At 45.8% G+C, this 21,704-nt stretch overlaps 1 protein-coding gene and 1 pseudogene across 1 annotated transcript in view; one reads left to right on the top strand and one right to left on the bottom strand.

The window, feature by feature from the left end:
* The window catches only part of MTHFD1 (methylenetetrahydrofolate dehydrogenase, cyclohydrolase and formyltetrahydrofolate synthetase 1), a 74,029-nt gene extending 73,291 nt beyond the window's left edge, over window positions 1-738 (bottom strand). Inside the window, 1 exon segment of the mRNA XM_077941126.1 lies at window positions 578-738. Coding sequence (XP_077797252.1) covers window positions 578-618 — 41 coding nt within the window. The 5' untranslated portion in view covers window positions 619-738.
* LOC144329788 (uncharacterized) lies at window positions 644-1,559 on the top strand (annotated as a pseudogene).
* Window positions 1,560-21,704: the final 20,145 nt, after the last annotated feature.

Genomic DNA, 21,704 nt, shown 5'->3' with positions numbered 1-21,704 from the left:
CAAATTAAGTTTCAAGTAACTCTAGGACCAAGGCACAGAGATGGCTGTTAGAGAGAAGCACGAGATTGAAGAGAAAGGAAAAATGTATTAGATTTCACTTAGCATATGATAAGACCATGATATAGTGGGAAAAGCTATGAGCTGGAAGGACCCTCTGTCATTATCAGCCTTGTGGTCTTGTCAAGCCTTGTCACCTCACTAGTCTCCATCTACTCACCTCCAAATTAACGGGAACTAAGTAGATTGGATTTCTGAGTTCTGACTAGGGGGTCTCCAGGAAGCCGCAACTACCCTCTCTCTCGGCAGAAAGTCACCAGCAGCTGCGCGTTTGGGAGTATAGTCGGCACAGGACTTTTCCCCGAAGCACAGGAGCCAGCGGCTTACAGCCACTAAGCAGTCCACTTGCAAATGCAGGTTGTGCTCGGGATCTCCTTCTTTGGCTGCAGGTCTTCCGGTATTATAGGCCTAACTCTTCCGTTACAAGTGTCCCTCCCGCAAAAAATGGGTCCGGGGGACCTGTACACCCTCAGAGCCCTAGTCCACAGCCCCACACTCAACAAAAATGTCAGGTGCTTACGCGGAGATCTCCTTCCCGTTCAGGATTTCTGCTGGCGCCATAGCCTTTATTAGTCCGCTGCCCACGATGGACACCACCAATATCGAGGTTCCAGTCCCTCTGCAGCCAAGCAGGACAGCCCAACCCACGTGCTTAGGGACTGGCCAGGGGATCACACTACTGCGCCTGCGCCCCTGCCCGCTTCTTGGCAGACGCGGCAGCGCATGCGCAGCCCGGAAGGCCCGGTGTCCCTTAACCAGCTGAGAGCTAAAGGGTTGGGGCCTGAGGGACGGAAGAGGGAGGGGAAGATGAAGAAAATCGGTGATGAATGGCTGGCGGATATGATTGGCGGAAAGAAAGAGCCAGTCCACAGTGCGCCTTTGCATTCGGCGGGAAACCCGGCCGAAGACTAAGCTGGAAAGGACTCTGGTACCCGGCCCCAATTCCAGCCAATCAGGGAGTAGAGTTACGGGGCGGGGCTGGGGCGGGACAGTCTCGCGGGAGACAGTTTGGCGGGTTCGGGAGGCGCTTCTCCAGTATCCGCCCAGTCTTTGGGGACGCGGTGGCGGGGTCTCAATCGCCTGGCTTCCAGGGAGTTTTGGGCGGGTCCCCACCCTGGAGCGTGGCGGGCGCTGGACTCGACAGCACATGTGAAACTGGAGAGCTTGGCGCGCCTTCATACTTTGTCACACACCTACGCCACCAGACTGGGGTCGGGCCCCTCTGCGTTCTGCTCTGGAGGGCCTGGGTCTGGGCCCAGTACCGGGCTTTTAGAATCTCCTCAGCTGAATCTGACGCTCAGCCCTGGGTGAAGCGCAGCCCGCTGTTTCAGGCCCCTCCGAGCTGGAAGGAGTGTCATAGCTGTAGCGCTCATGGCCTCCTCGGTGTTGGGGTCACCCCGTGTTTGCCAGGGCTCAGGGAGGGTCGTAGTCTAGATTTTGTCACCCCCACGTCCCCGCCCCGCCGCAGGTCTGGGGTTGGAGAATCCAAGCGGGCTTCATAAGCTAGATGCCAGTTGACCCTCGAGGAGGGACGCTCCCTCCCCTTAGGCGTCCACGCTGGAGAGGGAATAAGATGGGCGATTGCCTGGGGAGCCTGACAGGGCAGCTGGGATGCTGGAGAGGACTGGCCCCTTGAGTTACTGAGTCGGATGAATGTTCCTGCTCTGCTGGAGGAACTGCGCTCAGGTTACAGTCATCCCAGTATGGTCCTGAAGATGCTTGGTTCAGGTCACTTAGGACTTGACCAGATACCAGGTTTCTTTTACAGGCTGTTTCTGACGGTGGCCTGTTTCAACTAATGGCAGAGCTCATCTAAAACTTTTTTTTTTTTTTCTGAGACGGAGTCTTACTCTGTCGCCCAGGATGGAGCAACCTCAGCTTCCTGGGTACAATCTGTTCTCTGCCTCAGTTTCCCAAGTGGCTGGGATTACAGGCGCCACCTAGTTAGCCCGCCACCACGCCCGGCTAATTTTTGTATTTTTAGTAGAGAGGGGGTTTCACCATCTTGGCCAGGCTGGTCTTGAACTCCTGACCTTGTGATCCACCCGCCTCGGTCTCCCAGAGTGCTGGGATTACAGGCGTGAGCCACCGCACCTGGCCTAAAACTGATTTTTTATTAATTTGGGGGCTTTTAGTATTTTTTTCTTATTTCTAAATTCTGAGGTTATTTATAGTAGCCCCATATATGGGATTAGATAATCTCGTGATTTTCTGTTTCTGGTAATTATTTCTAATATATATATATTTTTTGGTTTTGTTTTTTGTTTGTTTGTTTTTGAGACGGAGTCTCGCTGTGTTGCTCCGGCTGGAGTGCAGTGGCAGGATCTCCGGTCTTTGTAGCCTCTGCCTCCTGGGTTCAAATGATCCTCCCACCTCAGCCCCCGAGTAGCTTGGACCACAGGCGCATGCCACCATGCCAGCTAACTTTTCTATTTCTGATAGAGTTGGGGTTTCACTATGTTGACCAGACTGGTCTTGATCTCAAGGGATTAGTCTGCCTCGGCCTCCCAAAATGCCGGGATAATGGACATGAGCCAGCGTGCGTGGCCTTAAAGTTACTATTCTTAAAGTTTGCACAAGTGATATGTTAAAGGCACAGACTTAGTAATATAATGATGTCATAATAATAACCGTAAAACACACTCGTGTTGTACCTAAACAGGTGAAATTAAGAAGAAAATTGAAGGAAATGTTTCTGGTAAATTACAGATAGTGAATCTTTTGTCTTATACTACCAAATAGATATTGACTATTCCAGCTTTCTTATTTGTTGAGGAAGATGGCAGAAACCCCATTTTACAGAGAGGGATAGACTTTGAAGGATAACACCCAAAGCTGCATAGTTGTAGCTGGTATAGGCCCCATATCTGATGTTTCATCTCTAAATCTACCGCCTTTACCATCTCAACAGGCTGGGTTTTGACAGTATCTATGTATGAGTTGCATAAATCATTCATTCATGGAGCAAATAATTATTGAGTGGCCACTATGCCAACAGCACTGCTGTTAGATGCTAGAGATACCCCAGTAAACCAGCAAAATTTCTGCTCTTAGCTCATATTCTGGTGGAGGAGACAACGATCAAGTAAAGAAATACATAGGCTAATTTTAGAGATTATGACATGCTATGTTTTAAAAATAGGCAAGCTAAGAGTATAGGCAGTGATGCTGGGAGGTGGGAGAGTGTTGTCTCAGAAATGTGGTAAGAGAGATTTCTTTGGGCATCCGACCTGAGCAGAAACCTTAATGAAGAGAGGAACTTGGAATGTAAAAGAAAGAAAGCGAGGATTTGCTTTGAGCACCTGGAGAAATGGGATTGCCATTCGCTGAGGTGAAATAAGGTAAAATGCAGAAGGACTAGGTTTTGGGGTTAAGATTATGAATTCGAGGCTGGGTGTGGTGGCTCACACCTGTAATTCTAGCACTTTGGTTGGCTGAGGCAGGTGGATCACCTAAGGCCAAGAGTTCAAGACCAGCCTGGCCAACATGGTGAAACCCCGTCTCTACTAAAAATACAAAAATTAGCTGGTCATGGTGGCAAGTGCCTGTAATCCCAGCTACATGGGAGGCTGTGAGACAAGAATTGCTAGGCCGGGCGCGGTGGCTCAAGCCTGTAATCCCAGTACTTTGGGAGGCCGAGGCGGGTGGATCACGAAGTCAGGAGATCGAGACCATCCTGGCTAACATGGTGAAACCCCGTCTCTACTAAAAATACAAAAAACTAGCCGGGCGTGGTGGCGGGCGCCTGTAGTCCCAGCTACTCGGAGGCTGAGGCAGGAGAATGGCGTAAACCCGGGAGGCGGAGCTTGCAGTGAGCCGAGATCGGGCCACTGCACTCCAGCCTGGGTGACACAGCGAGACACCGTCTCAAAAAAAAAAAAAGAATTGCTTGAATCCAGGAGGTGGAGGTTGTCGTGAGCTGATATTGCACAACTGCAGTCCAGCCTCAGTAACAGAGTGAGACTCTATCTCAAAAAAAAAAAAGATTATGAATTCAGCTTTAGACATTTTTAGATTTCTCTTAGACATCCAAATGGAGAGAAGATATTTAAATCCATGAGACTGAATGAGATCCAACCAAGGGAATGAGTGTAGGTAGAGAGAGGACCAAAGACTAACACCTAGAACCTTTCAGTGTTCAGAATGCAAGGAGACAGGAGGAACCAAGAAGGAAGATTGCAAAGGAGAGTCCACTTTGGGAGACCAAATACAGGAAGATCACTTGAATCCAGGAGTTTGTAGAACAGCCTGAGCAACATAGCAAGACCCTGTCTCTACAAAAATAAAAACTAAAAAACTTGCCTATAATCCAAGTACTTTGGAGGCCGAGGTGGGCGGATCAGCTGAGGTCAGGAGTTCGAGACCAACTTGGCCAACACAGTGAAACCCTATCTCTACTAAAAATATAAAAATTAGCCGGGTGTGACAGCTGGCGCCTGTAATCTCAGCTACTCGGGAGGCCGAGGCAGGAGAATCCCTTGAACCCAGGAGGCAGAGGTTGCAGTGAGCCAAGATTGTGCCACTTCACTCCAACCTGGGAGACAGAGTGAGACTCCATCTCAAAATAAATTATTAATTAAAATTTTAAAAATTAGCTGGGCATGGTGCCATGTGCCTATAGTCCGTTACTCAGAAGGCTGAGGTGGGAGGATCCTGTGAGCCTAGGAGTTGGAGACTTCAGTAAGCTATAATCATCCCACTGCACTCCAACCTAGGCAACAGAGCAAGACCCTGTCTCTTAAAAGGAGAGTCCAGAGTGTTCTAAGGAAAACCCCAAGAGCATCCCACCTTAGAAGACAAGTGAAGAGGCCTGGCACGGTGTCTCACACCTATAATCCCAGCACTTTGGGAGGCCGAGGCAGGTGGATCACTTGAGGTTAGGAGTTCGAGACCAGCCTGACAAACATGGCGAAACCCCTGTCTCTACTAAAAATACAAAAACTAGCCAGGTGTGGTAGTGCACGCCTGTAATCCCAGTTCCTAGGGAGGCTGAGGCAGGAGAATTGCTTGAACTCAAGGGGCAGAGGTTGCAGTGAGCCGAGATCGTGCCACTCTACTCCAGCCTGAGCAACAGAGTGAGACTCTGTCTCAAAAAAAAAAAAAAACCAGAAGACAAGGGAAGAATGTGTTTCGTGGAAAAAGGGGTAATTAATTCTGTCAACTGTTGCAAATTGGTCAAATAAAGAATGAAAATCAATCTTTCAAAGAGAATAGAAGGACAAAATATTTTTACCTAAATGCTTATAAAGGCAGTTGCTAGAAAAAATGTTTACTTTTTGCAGAAGCCCCATTTTTACAGCCTTTTTGAGGGGTAATTTGATAATATCTACGAAAACAGCCAGTCACTCGACTGGCTGGAGAGTTGCGCGATCTCGGCTCACTGAAATCTCTGCCTCCCAGGTTCAAGCAATTCTCCTGCCTCAGCCTCCTGAGTAGCTGGGACTGCAGGCGGCGCCACCATGCCCAGCTAATTTTTGTACTTTTAGTAGAGACAGGGTTTCACCATGTTGGCCAGGATGGTCTCAATCTCTTGACCTCGTGATCTGCCTGCCTTGGCCTCCCAAAGTGCTGGGATTGGTACAGGTGTGAACCACCATGCCTGGCCTGAAAGTTTTAAATTTGTATTTTCTTTGACATTATAATTATACTTCCAGGATTTTTTTTTTTTTTTTTTTTTGACAGGATTTTACTCTGTTGCCCAGGCCAGAGTGCAGTAACACAATCATAGCTCACTGCAACCTTGAACTCCTGGGCTCAAGTGATCTTCCTGAGTAGTTGGGACTATAGATACATGCCACCACCCTGACGCCAGCCTCTGTAATTGCTGAGGCAGCTCCTTTTTTTGAGATGGGATCTTACTCTCTCACCCAGACTGGAATGCAGTGGTACAATCATGGCTTACTGCAACCTCAAACACCTGGGCATAAGTGATGCTCCTGACTCAGCCTTCTGAGTAGCAGGTACCACAGGCACATACCACCATGCCCAGCTAATTTTTAAATTTTTTTTTGTAGATACAAGGTCTCACTTTGTTGTCCAGGATGGTCTTGAGTTGCTGGGCTCAAGCGATCCTTCCACCTCAGCCTCCCAAGGTGCTGGGATTATAGGCATGAGCCACTGTGCCCAGCCAAAAGTTAGAAGATAATTGAATGGCATCTTAAAGTGCTGAAAGAAAAAATACTGACAACCCAGAATCTATGCTCAGTGAAATTATCTTTCAGAATTGAAGATGAAATAAACATGGTTTCAGAAGAAAAATAAAGAAAACATTTATTGTCAGAAGAACTACACTATTAAGAAACACACCAGGCAATTTTTCAGGATGAAGGAAAATGATCCTTGGTGGCTACAGAGAACTGTAGGGTAGAATAAGGAGTAAAGAAAGGGTAAATAGAAATTCGTGCTGACAGTTAATTTAAAAAATTCTATACAATTTATAACATATGAAAAAGTAAAATATATATCAAAAGTACAAGGGCAAGAAATAGTAGATGGAGTTATGCTATCATAAATGTTTTATTTAGGGGGTACCACAAAAGTATTAAAGTAGAATGTAATAGACTGGGCATGGTGGCTCACACCTGTAATCCGAGTACTTTGGGAGGCTGAGGAGAGCGGATCATTTGAGGTCAAGAGTTCAAGATCAGCCTGGCCAACATGGTGAAACCCACCTCTACTAAAAATACAAAAATTAGCCAGGTATGGTGGCACGCATCTGTAATCCAAGCTACTTGGGATGCTGAAGCACAAGAATAGCTTGCACCTGGGAGGCAGACGTTGCAGTGAGCCGAGATCGCGCCACTGCACTCTAGCCTGGACGACAGAGCGAGACTCTCAAGAAAAAAAAAAGAAAAAAGAAAAAAGTAGGCCGGGCGCGGTGGCTCACGCCTGTAATCCCAGCACTTTGGGAGGCCGAGGCGGGCGGATCACAAGGTCAGGAGATCGAGACCATGGTGAAACCCCGTCTCTACTAAAAATAGAAAAAATTAGCTGGGCGCAGTGGCGGGCGCCTGTAGTCCCAGCTACTCGGGAGGCTGAGGCAGGAGAATGGCGTGAACCCGGGAGGCGGAGCTTGCAGTGAGCCGAGATTGCGCCACTGCACTCCAGCCTGGGCGACAGAGCAAGACTCCGTCTCAAAAAAAAAAAAAGAAAAAAGTAGAATGTAATAAATCAAATATGCATTATGTAATCACAAAATCCAGCTTAACAACTAAACAATAATTTAAAAGATATTAAAAACTTAATATGGAAGAAAAGTGAAATAAAAAACTTTATTAATCCAAGGCCGGACGCAGTGGCTCATGCCTGTATGCCTGTAATCCCAGCACTTTGGGAGGCCGAGCCGGGTGGACCACTTGAGGCCAGGAGTTCCAGACCAGCCTGGCCAACATGATGAAACCCCATCTCTACTAAAAATACAAAAATTAACTAGGCGTGGTGGCACGTGCCTGTAATTCCAGCTTCTGGGGAGGCTGAGGCAGGAGAATTGTTTGAACCAGGGAATCAGGTTGCAGTGAGCTGCGATAGCGCTACTGCGTTCCAGCCTGGGCAATAGAGTGAGACTCCCTCTCAAAAAATAAATGAACAAACAAAAACTTTTTAAATCCAAATTAAAGTGGTAGAGTAGTAGTAAAGGAACAGAGAATAGATGGGAAAAACAATAAATAACATGATAAACCCGACAATTTCAATAATTACTTTATTTTTATTTTTTATTTTTTTTTTTTTTGAGACGGAGTCTCGCGCTGTCACCCAGGCTGGAGTGCAGTGGCAGGATCTCAGCTCACTGCAAGCTCCGCCTCCCGGGTTCACGCCATTCTCCTGCCTCCGCCTCCCGAGTAGCTGGGACTACAGGCGTCCGCCACCTCGGCCGGCTAGTTTTTTGTATTTTTTAGTAGAGACGGGGTTTCACCGTGTTAACCAGGATGGTCTCGATCTCCTGACCTCGTGATCCGCCCGTCTCGGCCTCCCAAAGTGCTGGGATTACAGGCTTGAGCCACCGTGCCCGGCCACACCTTGCTCGCTGCCTAGACAGAGACGATTTCTCAAGACAGGGGGATTGCAATAGGGAAAGATAAATTCATGCAGACCTGGCTGTGCGGGAGACCAGAGTTTTATTATTACTCAAATCTGTATCCACGAGCATTCTGCCTTCAGAGTTTTTAAGGACAACATGCTGGGTGGGAGGAAGCCCGTGAACCATGAGTGCTGATTGGTCAGAGATGAAATCATAGGGAATGGAAGCTGTCTTCTTGAGCTGAGTCAATTCCTGGGTGGGGACTTCAAGATCAGATGAGCCACTTTATGGTGGTGCCAGCTGACCCATCAAGTGCAGGGTCTGCAAAATATCTCAAGTACTAATCTTAGGAGCAGTTTAGGGAGGGTCAGAATCTTGTAACCCCCAGCTGCATGACTCCTAAACCATAATTTCTAATCTTGTGGCTAACGTTAGTCCTACCAAGGCAATCTAGTCTCCAGGCAAGAAGGAGGTCTGCTTTGGGAAAGGACTGTCGTCTTTGGTTTTTTTTGTTTTTTTTTTTTTTTTTTTTTTGAGACGGAGTCTCACTCTGTCGCCCAGGCTGGAGTGCAGTGGCCACATCTCAGCTCACTGCAAGCTCCGCCTCCCGGGTTCCCGCCATTCTCCTGCCTCAGCCTCCCGAGCAGCTGGGACTACAGGCGCCCGCCACCTCGCCCGGCTAGGTTTTTGTAATTTTTAGTAGAGACGGGGTTTCACCGTGTTAGCCAGGATGGTCTCAATCTCCTGACCTCGTGATCCACCCGTCTCGGCCTCCCAAAGTGCTGGGATTACAGGCTTGAGCCACCGCGCCCGGCCCTTTGTTTTAAACTATAAACTATAAAGTAAGTTTCTCCCAAAGTTAGTTCAGCCTACACCCAGGAATGCACAAGGACAGTTTGGAGGTTAGAAACAAGATGGAGTCAGTTAAGTTAGATCTCTTTCACTGTCTCAGGCATAGTTTTGCACAGGCGGTTTCAGTATAGTCATTTCAGTACAAGACAAGATTTTAAAAAAAAAAGAAAACTAATGCTTAGCATTTTCAAGAAACATACTGTAGGCCGGGCACAGTGGTTCACTCCTGTAATCCCAGCACCCTGGGAGGCTGAGGCAGGCGGATCACAAGGTTGGAGATCAAGACCATCCTGGCTAACACGGTGCAACCCCGTCTCTACTAAAAATACAAAAAAATTAGCCAGGCCTGGTGGCGGGCGCCTGCAGTTCCAGCTACTTGGGAGGCTGAGGCAGGAGAATGGCATGAACCCAGGAGGCAGAGCTTGCAGTGAGTTGTGATTGCACCACTGCACTCCAGCCTGGGTGACAGAGCAAGACTCCATCTCAAATAAAATAAAGAAGGAAACATACTGTAGCCAGATGCCACCTATAGTCCCAGATACTTGGGAGGATGAGGCAGGAGGATAGCTTGGGACCAGTTTGAGACCAGCCTGAGCAACATAGCAAGACCCTGTCTCCAAAATTTAAAAATGTTTAAAAAGAGATATGTTTTATATATAACAACACAGAAGGATGTTATTAAAAAATTTTTTTAATGACATTTGGGTAATGTGAATATTACCCTAAAGAAAGCTGCATCCATGTGGAACTGTTACTGGGAATGGGTCCCAATCTAGACCCCAAGAGAGGGTTCTTGGACCTCACGCAAGAAAGAATTAGGGTCAAGTCCATAAAGTGAAAGCAAGTTTATTGGGAAAGTAAAGGAATAAAGAATGGCTACTCCATAGGTAGAATCACAGTATGGGCTGCTTAACTGAGTATATTTATATTTATTTCTTGATTATATTCTAAACAAGGGGTGGATTATTCATCAGTTTTCTGGAAAGGGGCAGGCATTTCTCAGAACTGAGGGTTCCTCCTTTTTTTAGACTGTATAGGATAACTTCTTGATGTTGCCATGGTATTTATAAACTGTCATGGCACTGGTGGGAGAGTCTTTTAGCATGCTGATGCATTATAATTAGTGTATAATAAGCACAGAGGACAACCAGAGGTCAGCTTTGTCACTATCTTGGTAGGTTTTGGCTGTCTTCTTTATCGCGTTCTGTTTTATTCTGTTTTATCAGCAGGGTCTTTGTGATCTGTATCTTGTGCTGACCTCTTATCTCATCCTGTGACTAAGAATGCCTAAGTCCTGGGAATGCAGCCAGTAGTTCTGAGCCTTACTTTACCCAACCCCTACTCAAGATGGAGTTGCTCTGGTTCTAATGCCTCTGACAGAACCTCCTGATTGTCACAATATTACCAGTGGTGGCAGGCAGCTATTCACACCCAAATTTCACCTTTAAAAGAATGGCTTCAAAATTGACCTCAACCATGGGAAATACTGCAGAACTTAACACAGGATTGTTTTTCTCTTCATTTATGTACCATTTCTTTCTTTCTACCCCCCCTCCCCACCCCAGATGGAGTTTTTCTCTTTTTGCCCAGGCTGGAGTGCCATGGCGCAATCTTGGCTCACCGCAACCTCTGCCTCCTGGGTTCAAGCGATTCTCCTGTCTCAACCTCCCAAGTAGCTGGGATTACAGGCATGCGCCACCACGCCAGGCTAATTTTGTATTTTTAGTACAGATGGTGTTTCTCCATGTTGCGACCTAGGTAACCCACCCACCTGGGCCTCCCAAAGTGCTGGGATTACAGGCATGAGCCACCGCATCCGGCCTACGATTTCTTTTTGAGACAGGTCTCGCTGTGTTGCCCAGGCTGGTTTCTAACTCCTGGGGTCAAGTGATCCACTGGCCTCAGCCTTCCAAAGTGCTGGGATTACAGGCATGAGCCACTGCACCCGGCCATTTCTCTACCATTTCTGATCTCTCTCTAGAAGCACTTGAATAACTGCACAGCTTTCTTCATAAGAAATATATTTTAGAGTCGGGCATGGTGGCTTATGCCTGTAATCCCAGCACTTTGGGAGGCCAAGGCGGGTGGATCACCTGAGGTCAGAAGTTTGAGACCAACCTGGCCAAGATGGTGAAACCCTGTCTCCACTAAACATACAAAAAATTAGTCGGGAGTGGTGGCACACACCTGTAATCCCAGCTACTCAGGAGGCTGAGGCAGGAGAATCACTTGAACCCAGGAGGCGGAGGTTGCAGTGACCCGAGATGGTGCCATTGCACTCCAATCTGAGCAACAAGAGCGAAACTTTGTCTCAAAAAACAGAAAAACAAACAAACAAAAAATTACTGTTATTCCTCAGAGTAAGAGCAAAGATCATCCCCTGCAGAAGCTTAGGAACTATGCACAGAACTTTACAGAACAGGGGCAATGCTTTGACTGAAGGCTGACTACTGACCAGAGAATGGAATTCTGAGAGGGTTCAAGGAACAAAAGGAAACTAGGCAGGGAAAGGGAAGGCGCTCATCTGAAGCAAACTTCAGCTGCCGTCAGGATATCTTGTGGTGGTCACATGTTGTAGGCTCTGTTTTTGGAAGGTTTGGGTATTGCACAGGATTCCATTTGTCTACCTGGCTACACTCCTGCCTGAGGTACACTGTTGCCAGAAAAGAGGGTCCCAATCCAGACCCCAAGAGCAGGTTACTGGATCTTGCACAGGAAATAATTCAAGGGGAGTCACACAGCACAGAGAAAAAAGCAAGTTCATACAATGTTACAGAGTAGGTCATCCGCAGAAAGCAGGAGGAACACACCATCCTTGTTAGTGTCTCTATTTATAAGAAACTTACGAGAAGCTATAATTAACTTGGAACATGCAGATGTGCTCAATAAAGGTAGGGGCTATTGGTGTTATAGATGACCATTAATCTTTCAGCCTAAGCCTGCTCATTAACAGCATCTTTAATAAAGTGGGCTATACTCTTAGGACATCTGGACATTCTGCAGGATCGGTGGGAGATGTTCTGTATGGTCACAAATATTCTGTAATTATAATTGGTGTCAGCTTGGGTGTGGCTATTTTCAGACCAGTGGCTATTTTCAGACCACAAGCATTAACCTTACAGAGGCCTTGTGAGTGCCTAGCTACTCATTTCAAGATGGAGTCATTTCTGGTCATGTTTTATCAAACCAGAGGTCTGGTAAGGAGAGGTTCCTCTAACACCATGAGGTCAATGCCACTCAAGTATCTGGCTAGCCAAACTTGAAAGCAAAGAGTCCCAAATTGAGGATCAAGTTCCTCCAGAAATCATTGCTATGGGTGGCAAAGCAGTAGATTCCCTGAAGCCAATCTTCCACATTGTCTGGAATTTTGGGAGCTTCACTTGCCCAGCTGGCAGTGCCAATGGGGACCCCATTGGAAGCCATAGTAGCACCTTTGGGCTCTGCACAGGACTTGCTCAATGCACCATATTGGCATCGTTGGCTCTTTTTGTTATTTTAAGTTGAAATTTGAAGATTGGTTGAGTTGGTTTCATGATATGGTTGCCTACTGATATCTTACATAGAGTACACCTGGTTGAAAGAGAAAAGGCAGAGAGAAAAGCAGACTTTTCGGAGAAGTTGTTCTCAGGCACTAACAGATTCATCCCTTATATGCATATGAATGGACAATAAGATTTCTTGGATATTTTCATGGCGAAGGTGAGGAGAAATTTTTATTGCTTTTTGAAGAAACATGATTTTTATTACCTTGGGTTATTCCAGGAGATAATTGATAAATGTTGAGTAGTTTGTTGGTCTTCTTCTTAAAGGAGGATCAAGGGAAGCAGTACAGCATGGCGGACTAGAAGCATTTCTGTTTTTTTGTTTTGTTTTGTTTTGTTTGAGATGAAGTCTTGCTCTGTCGCCGAGGCTGGAATGCAGTGGAGTGGTCTGTGCTCACTGCAACCTCCGCCTCCTGGATTCAAGTGATTCTCTTCCCTCAGCCTCCCAAGTATCTGGGATTACAGGCATGTGCCACCACTCGCAGCTAATTTTTAAATTTCTACTAGAGATGGGGTTTCACCATGTTGGCCTGGCTAGTCTCAAACTCCTGACCTCATCCCAAAGTACTGGGATTACAGGTGTAAGCCACCACACCTGGCTGAAGGATCTTCAGTATCATCTCTGTGATAGCTAAATTGTTTAGTGGGTTATCTACATGGGCCACTGACATCTAGAATTAGGGTATGAGCTGGGTTTAGAAGAAGGGAATGAGGCTGGTCTCCAACAGACAGTGATTCATATGATTAGCAGAAAGTGTTACAGAAGTCTGGGAGAGGAGGATGGGAGACAGATTATTGTCAAGGAGATAGTAAAAAGTTTATTTTGAAATCCTTAGACTATGCCAGGCTCAGTGGCTCACACCTGTAATCCCAGCACTTTGGGAGGCCGAGATGGGTGGATCACCTGAGATCAGGAGTTCGAGACCAGCCTGACCAACATGGAGAAACCCGGTCTCTACTAAAAATATAAAATTAGCCAGGCATAGTGTTACATGCATGTAATCCCAGCTACTCGGGAGGCTGAGGCAGGAGAATCGCTTGAATCTGGGAGGCAGAGGTTGTGGTGAGCTGAGATCGCACCACTGCACTCCAGCCTGGGCAACAAGAGTGAAACTCCATCTCAAAAATGTGCAGGGTTTCCTTTAAAAAGTTCAGCAACTACTTCCTTTTTTTTTGAGACGGAGTCTCACTCTGTCACCCAGGCTGGAGTGGGTTGGTGCAATCTTGGCTCACTGAAACCTCTGCCTCCTGGGCTTAAGCCACCTTCTCACCTCAGCATCCTCGGTGGTTACTTGGGACTACCGGAGAATCACTTGAACCTGGCAGGCAGACGTTGCAGTGAGTCAAGATTGTGCCATTGCACTCCAGCCTGGGCAACAAGAGCGAAACTCTGTCTCAAAAAAAATAATAAGGCTGGGTACGGTGGCTTACGCCTGTAATCGCAGCACTTTGGGAGGCCGAGGTGGGGGGGTCACAAGGTCAAGAGATCGAGAACATCCTGGGCAACACGGTGAAACCTCATCTCTATTAAAAATATAAAAATTAGCTGGGCGTGGTAGCAGGCGCCTGTAGTCCCAGCTACTCTGGAGACTGAGGCAGGAGAATCGCTTGAACCCGGGAGGCAGAGGTTGCAGTGAGCCGAGATCACGCCATTGCACTCCAGCCTGGGCAACAGAGCAAGACGCCATCTCAAAAATAAAAATAAAAATAATTTAAAAATTAAAAAATAAAAAAAGAATATATACACATTTCTGTTAAATATGTTAAAAACAAGTAGTTTAGACAGTTCCTCTTTAAAGAGTTTCACTTTGTTACAAACAAGGTGTTCTTCTCCAAGAGGTCTTTACTTCCTTGTACTGTCTGTCCTGAAGTCTTATTTCCCTGTTCTTTGTCTAAAGTAATCTTGCCCCGCAATCTATCAGCCCCTCCCGCCCTGCTGTGCTCAGGCATGACAGCCAAGAAATCACCCCCTCCCTGCTGTAACAGCTTTCCCCAAAAAACTGATCTTCCTGCCTTCCCACCAGTGTAACCCTATTTCTGCACTTTTCAAGTTAGCCAACCAGGTTCAGCTTAGATTGTGAGGTCCAACTCCAGCCAATGGAGGCAAGACACAGTAACAGGAACAAGCCGCATTAGAGATAATAAAAACCCCTTCTTCCCTTTGTTTGTGTGTGCTCTCATGGTGACCAGACCTATGAGGGGCACTGTCCTGCAGGAGTAAATTTGCCTTGCTGAGAAAATTTATATTCGAGTGCTATTTTCTTTTATTGTGCAGCACTGAAAAATTTGCTTCTAACATGTATGTAGAAGTGGGACTACGTCTTCATAAGGCATGCATGTATTCAATTTTAGTAGATGCTAACTACAGCAGGCAAAATAATGGCTCTCCCAAAATATCCTTGTCCTAATCCCTGGAACCTATGAGTATATTCGGTTACATGGCAAAAGAGAATTAAGTTTACAGAGTTTGCCAAGAGGTGGCCTTAAAATAGGGAGAGCATTCTCGATCATCCAGGTGGGCCCAACTTAATCACAAGGGCCATTAAAAATAGAGAAGAGGGAGGCAAGAGAAGGAGAAGCAGATAAATTGTAGAATCAGATAAAGAACCAGAGAATAGTAGCTATGAGAAAGACTGGACGGGCCTGATCAATTCCTACTAATTTTAAAGATGGAGGAAGGAGGCAATGAGGCAAGAATGTGGGCAACCTCTAGAAGTTGGAAAAGGCAAAGAAATGGATTTTCCCCTTTCCAGAAGGAACACACCCTGTTGACACCTTAATTTTAGCCCAGTGGGACCTCTAGAACCGTAAGATAATAAATTTGTATTTTTTAGCCACAAAGTTTATGATATTTGTTACAGCAGCAACAGAAAACTCATACACTGCCAGTTTTCCAAAGTAATTTTATCGATTTATATACTTAAGGAGCTTTGAAAAAAATATCCATACTTCGGCCTCATACCACAAACTGAACTGGAATCTCTGGATAGGCCTAGGAAGAAAAGTGTCCTTAAGTCATTTCATTGCATCTTGAAGGTTGAGAATCGTTTATCTAAAGCCTTAAATCTAAATCCAATTCTTACCATTAAAGAAGAGTGTGGCAGTGATTTGGCCACATGATTAAAACCTTTTCTAGGAAAGAGTGTTCCATGTATTTGAGGATCTCCCCTGTTTGCTCAGAGTTAACACAGCTAACATCTTGGACTGTGCCATGATTGAACAGTCAGTTCCTACTAACACAATTCATAAAGGAGCATTAACCCTAAGCCGTCTTTGTTTCTACAAGAGATTTTTCTTTAATATGCTCACAAGGTGGCGCTTTCAGAAACTGGCCCGCCTTAACACCTTGGCCTTTATGGAGAGTTTGGCTGTAGGAGCTGGTAGGGCCTCCATTTCCTGAGAGAAGGGTGTCCTGGAGGGAGGAGAGGATCTGCCTGGTTCATGGCCAGGCTGCTGTGTGCTAAGGCTGCAGCAGGCAGATGAACCTTGGGTCGTGGCCCTGGGGAAATTCTGAATAAAGTGGTTCTCACAGCTTGAGCAGGCTGGGCTGCAAGTGGAGGCTCTGGGCAGGGTGTCCCTCACCTTTCCTCTTTTGCTAGGCTGGTGATATTATTGAGAGGAAGGATAAGCAAGTTTCTTACATTGCAGCCAGGGATCCTAGAATCTGGGGAAAGAGCCTCCTTCCCCAAGTTTGCAAGACAGCTTCTTTAGTAGTCATACCACTAACTACTGAGGTTCACTCGGCAACAAATGTATAAATCCTGAGAAGACTTGGGCAGTTTCTATCACAAAGATATGTCATCAAAAAGAATGAAGGGTGATCTAATGTTGAAGCTAGTATTCATGTACCTTCCTGACAGATGTCAAATATTACAGTGTTTCCCTTTAAAATCAAAATATTCAGGCTGGGCACGGTGGCTCATGCCTGTAATCCCAACACTTTGGGAGGTTGAGGCGGGCGGACCACCGGAGGTCAGGAGTTCGAGACCAGCCTGACCAACAAGATGAAACCCCCATTGTAGGTGAAAAGAAAGAAAGATCAGACTGTTACTGTGTCTATATAGAAAGAAGTAGACATAAGAGACTCCATTTTGTTCTGTATTCGAGATGCTGTTAATCTGTGACCCTACTCCCAACCCTGTCCTTGCAAGAGACATGTGCTGTGGAGACTCAAGGTTTAGTGGATTTGGGGCTGTGCAGGATGTGCTTTGTTAAACAAGTGCCTGAAGGCAGCATGCTTGTTAAAAGTCATCACCATTCTCTTAATCTCAAGTACCCAGGGACACATACACTGCGGAAGTTCGCAGGGACCTCTGCCTAGGAAAGCTAGGTATTGTCCAAGGTTTCTCCCCATGTGATAGTCTGAAATATGGCCTCGTGGGAAGGGAAAGACGATCATCCCCCAGCCTGACACCCGTGAAGGGTCTGTGCTGAGGAGGATTAGTATAAGAGGAAAGAAGGCCTCTGGGCAGTTGAGATAGAGAAAGGCATCTGTCTCCTGCCCTTCCCTGGGCAATGGAACGTCTAGGTGTAAAACCTGATTGTTTGTTCTATTTACTGAGATAGGAGAAAACAGCCTTAGGGCTGAAGGTGGGACTTGCTAGCGGCAATGCTGCTCTTTATGCACTAAAAATGTTTATGGAGATGTTTGCATACGCATGTCAAGGCACAGCACTTTTCCTTAAACTTATTCCTGTCACAGAGATCTTTTATTCATATGTCTTTCTGCTGACCTTCTCCCTACTATGATCCTATTATCCTGCCACTTCCCCTTTTCCGAGATGGTAAAGATAATGATCAATAAATACTGAGGGAACTCAGAGACCAGTGCCAGAGTGGGTCCTCTGTATGCTGAGCACCGTTCCCCTGGGCCCAGTTTTTCTTTCTCTATACTTTGTCTCTGTGTCTCATTTCTTTTCTCAAGTCTTTCGTTCCACCTAACAAGAAACCCCACAGGTGTGGAGGGGCAGGCCACCCCTTCACCCCGTCTCTACTAAAAATACAAAAATTAGCTGGGCGTGGTGGTAGGCGCCTATAGTTCCAGCTACTCAGGAGGCTGAGACAGGAGAATTGCTTGAACCCAGGAGGTGGAGGTTGCAGTGAGCCGAGATTACGTCACTGCACTCCAGCCTGGGTGACACAGCGAGACTCCGCCTCAATAAATAAATAAATAAATAAATAAATAAAATAAAAATATTCCATGGCATGCTGAGATCCTTCCAGTGCACCAGTGTGCCTTGGCACATAGTTTGGGAATCATGGCTGTGGCCATTTGGAAAGTGATTCTCATGTATCCCTTGAATGAGTATTCAAGATAATTATTTCATTCCAAAATGTTACTTCTGTAAGGTCCAATATAACCTCAGCCCTCCCATGCTGAAGAGCTCTCTGAAACAGGCATTGACTCCCACAGGCCTGTCCAGCTTCTGACTTGTTCCCACAGAGGATATCTTGGGTACATCTAAAACTACCTCGGAAGGTGAGCAGTTTCCATTTTTATTTTAAATTTTCAATTTTATTTATTTATTATTTTTTGAGACAGAGTCTCACTCCGTCACCCAGGCTGGAGTGCAATGGCGCGATCTCAGCTCACTGCAACCTCCACCTCAACCTCCTGAGTAGCTGAGAATAGTTTCTTGAAAGTCACTGAGCTACAAAAAGATTACAGAAATCAAGATATGTTATTAGTTTGGGTCACCCATGTATTATGTACAAAGAATTGGTACTAGAAATTTAGTCTTATCAAACATTATTAAATGTAATATATTCTACTTTTTTTTTTTTTTTTTTTGGACACGGAGTCTGGCTCTGTCGACCAGGCTGGAGTGCAGTGGTCGGATCTCAGCTCACTGCAAGCTCCGCCCCCGAGGTTCCCGCCATTCTCCTGCCTCAGCCTCCCAAGTAGCTGGGACTACAGGCACCCGCCACCTCGCCTGGCTAGTTTTTTTTTTTTGTATATTTTAGTAGAGACGGGGTTTCACCGTGTTAGCCAGGATGGTCTCGATCTCCTGACCTCGTGATCCACCCATCTCGGCCTCCCAAAGTGCTGAGATTACAGGCTTGAGCCACCGCGTCCGGCCAATATATTCTACTTTCAAACAGTATTTTTAAGCTAGAAAAATGGTCTCTTCTATTACAATAACTCTATTTAAAATTTCCTTTGCATTTAAATTTTTTCTTGTTTTTACACTTTTATAGAGTAAACTTAATTTTATTGCTGCTTATTTTGTTATTTTTCATCCATAAGGTAATTACATTTTGGACTTCTGATTTGCTGAATACCAGTCCCCTAAATACACATTTCTCTACCCATCCTCCAAAAACCATAGTGATCAACACAGAGATCAAATAAAAACTACCTGTAAATCATGCCTAAAGCAAAACTAGAGAATACCACAAACTTCAATTTGCATGTAAGTGGGGAAATAAATATCCTAAACCAGCAGAGGCTGCTACAGAGGAAGGTGCAGCTAATTTTCACCGGTGTAGAACACAGACAACCTTACCCCCAGAAACAAGACAGTTCATAAATGATGAAATACCGAGAACAAATCTGAGATCTGGTGGATCAGAACACTGACAAATGAAGGAAAAGCAAGGGTCTTGGAAGCACATGAGACCAAAAATGGCAGTTGTAGAGGGCAAGGTTTCTGAGGGGAGAGGGAGGTAGTTGGGTGAGGTGTTCCTTGGAGGCTTGGTAATAAAGGAAAAGCAAAAAGCAAACAGTGGAAATTAAGAAGTTTATACAAATGAGACAGTATTACAGAATCAGACATCATACCTCACTCCCAAAATAAAAGGCTTGATCTAGTAAACTTTAGAAACTGTACTCATTGTGCCAACAGAAGAGGGTGGTATTGAGCTAAGGAAGCTAGTGAGTAAGCCCTGCCTCCAGCTACCCTAAAGTACCCTCCAGCTACCCTGAGGGTACCAGCTATGCTGAAGACCAGAGCAATTCACGGAATTTGAAAATGAATACAGAAATAGCAAATTATATTCACATAAAATTAAGAAGAAAAGAGAAAGGCACTATCATCTAAACCATTCAGGTAATGAAGAAAAAAAAAAAAGAAATACTCCCAAAAGACAGCCATTGGCCGGGCATGGTGGCTCACGCCTGTAATCCCAACACTTTGGGAGTCTAAGGAAGTTGGATCACCTGAGGTCAGGAATTCAAGACGAGCCTGGCCAACATGGTGAAACCCCGTCTCTACTAAAAATACAAAAATTAGTCGGGCATGGTAGCGCCGCCTGTAATCCCAGCTACTTGGGAGGTTGAGGCAGGAGAATTACTTGAACCCAGGAGGGGGAGATTGCAGTGAGCCAAGATCATGCCACTGCACTCCAGCCTGGGCAACACGAGCAAAACTCCATCTCAAAAAAAACAAATACAAACGACAACAAAAAACCAGCCATGAAACACAGGACACATATTTGACACAACACCCTGAAAAAAATTAAATATCAATTTTAAAAGGATTTACAAGAATGGGGGAAAAACTTTATTTTGAATCAGAAATGTAATAATTCAGAATATAAATGAACAAAAAAGATGTCCAAGATACCTAGATGTGAGAGTTTAACTCAGGCGAGAAAACACAAAATCATCTAAAAAGTGAAGAGTGAACTACAAAGTGACCAAAGGAAAACAGATTTGACTGAAAATAAGGGACTGGACATGGTGGCTCACATCTGTAATCCCAGCACTTTGGGAAGTCAAGGCAGGAGAATTGCTTGAGCCCAGGAGTTTGAGACCAGCCTGGGCAACATGGTGAAACCTTGTCTCTACAAAACATACAAAAATTAGTCGGGTGTGGTGGTGGCACGCTTGTAGCCCCAGCTACTCAGAAGGCTGTGGTGAGAGGATTGCTTTAGCTCAGGAGGTCGAGGCTGTTAAGGAGAGAAAAAAGTGAAATGCTAATATCATGACTTTATGTTTTAAGCATATCTTTTTTTTTTTTTTTTTTTTTTTTTGAGACGGAGTCTCGCTCTGTCGCCCAGGCTGGAGTGCAGTGGCGCGATCTCGGCTCACTGCAAGCTCCGCCTCCTGGGTTTACGCCATTCTCCTGCCTCAGCCTCCTGAGTAGCTGGGACTACAGGCGCCCGCCACCGCGCCCGGCTAATTTTTTGTATTTTTAGTAGAGACGGGGTTTCACCGTGGTCTCGATCTCCTGACCTTGTGATCCGCCCGCCTCGGCCTCCCAAAGTGCTGGGATTACAGGCGTGAGCCACCGCGCCCGGCTTAAGCATATCTTAAGGTATAAGTTTCCTAAGCAACTAATATATGGAGATGTGACATATAATTTAAAAATTGCCCCTAATGATCAGTTAGCCTTTTAAAAATTCTCTCAAGGCTGGGCGCAGTGGCTCAAGCCTGTAATCCCAGCACTTTGGGAGGCTGAGACGGGCAGATCACGAGGTCAGGAGATCGAGACCATCCTGGCTAACACGGTGAAACCCCCTCTCTACCAAAAAATAAAAAACAACTAGCCAGGCGAGGTGGCGGACGCCTGTAGTCCCAGCTACTCAGGAGGCTGAGGCAGGAGAATGGCGTAAACCCGGGAGGCGGAGCTTGCAGTGAGCTGAGATCTGGCCACTGCACTCCAGCCTGGGCGACAGAGCGAGACTCCGTCTCAAAAAAAAAAAAAAAAAAATTATCTCAAAATATTTGCTTTATAAGTATAGTGAAAATCTAAGCAAGTTTAGAAGCACTACTCTATTCTCCTAGACAGTGACACAGAAAATGACATACATGGTTTCCCCTGAGCTTCACATGATGACACATGATGTCATAGAACTCTACCCTCCTGGTCACTGGTTAGAGTATATAAAATAATCATATATCCCATCCCTAGCCACTGTGGGTTTAGCAGGGATAAACACTTGACCTAAACTGGGCCAATAAGACCCTTTCTTGGGATTCTCTGTCCTGTCAAGAAACTCCATATAAATCTCCATGGTTGCCAGTGACCATGTTTCCTGTTATGGAGAAAAGCAACCAGCAGTCAGACGGATGAGCTGACACATAGATGCCAAGAAGCGACCATGAGAAAGGGTTTGTAGGTTCCAGGTGCCGATCCTGGGGCCCAGGTGCATCTCCGTCTCCCTGGAGGTTAGATTGTTTAACTCATCTTTGATTCCATAGGCCAATATTCCCTTTTGTCCAGTTAGTTACAGTCTAAGTAGGCATGGGTGTTTATCACTTCAACTAAATTAATTTTAATTTTATTGTTTAA

Source organism: Macaca mulatta, chromosome 7 (assembly GCF_049350105.2).
Source record: "Macaca mulatta isolate MMU2019108-1 chromosome 7, T2T-MMU8v2.0, whole genome shotgun sequence".
NCBI classification, from domain to species: Eukaryota; Metazoa; Chordata; class Mammalia; order Primates; family Cercopithecidae; genus Macaca; species Macaca mulatta.
Note: the sequence above shows the minus strand (reverse complement) of the source record. Positions and strands in the feature narration are given on the sequence as shown.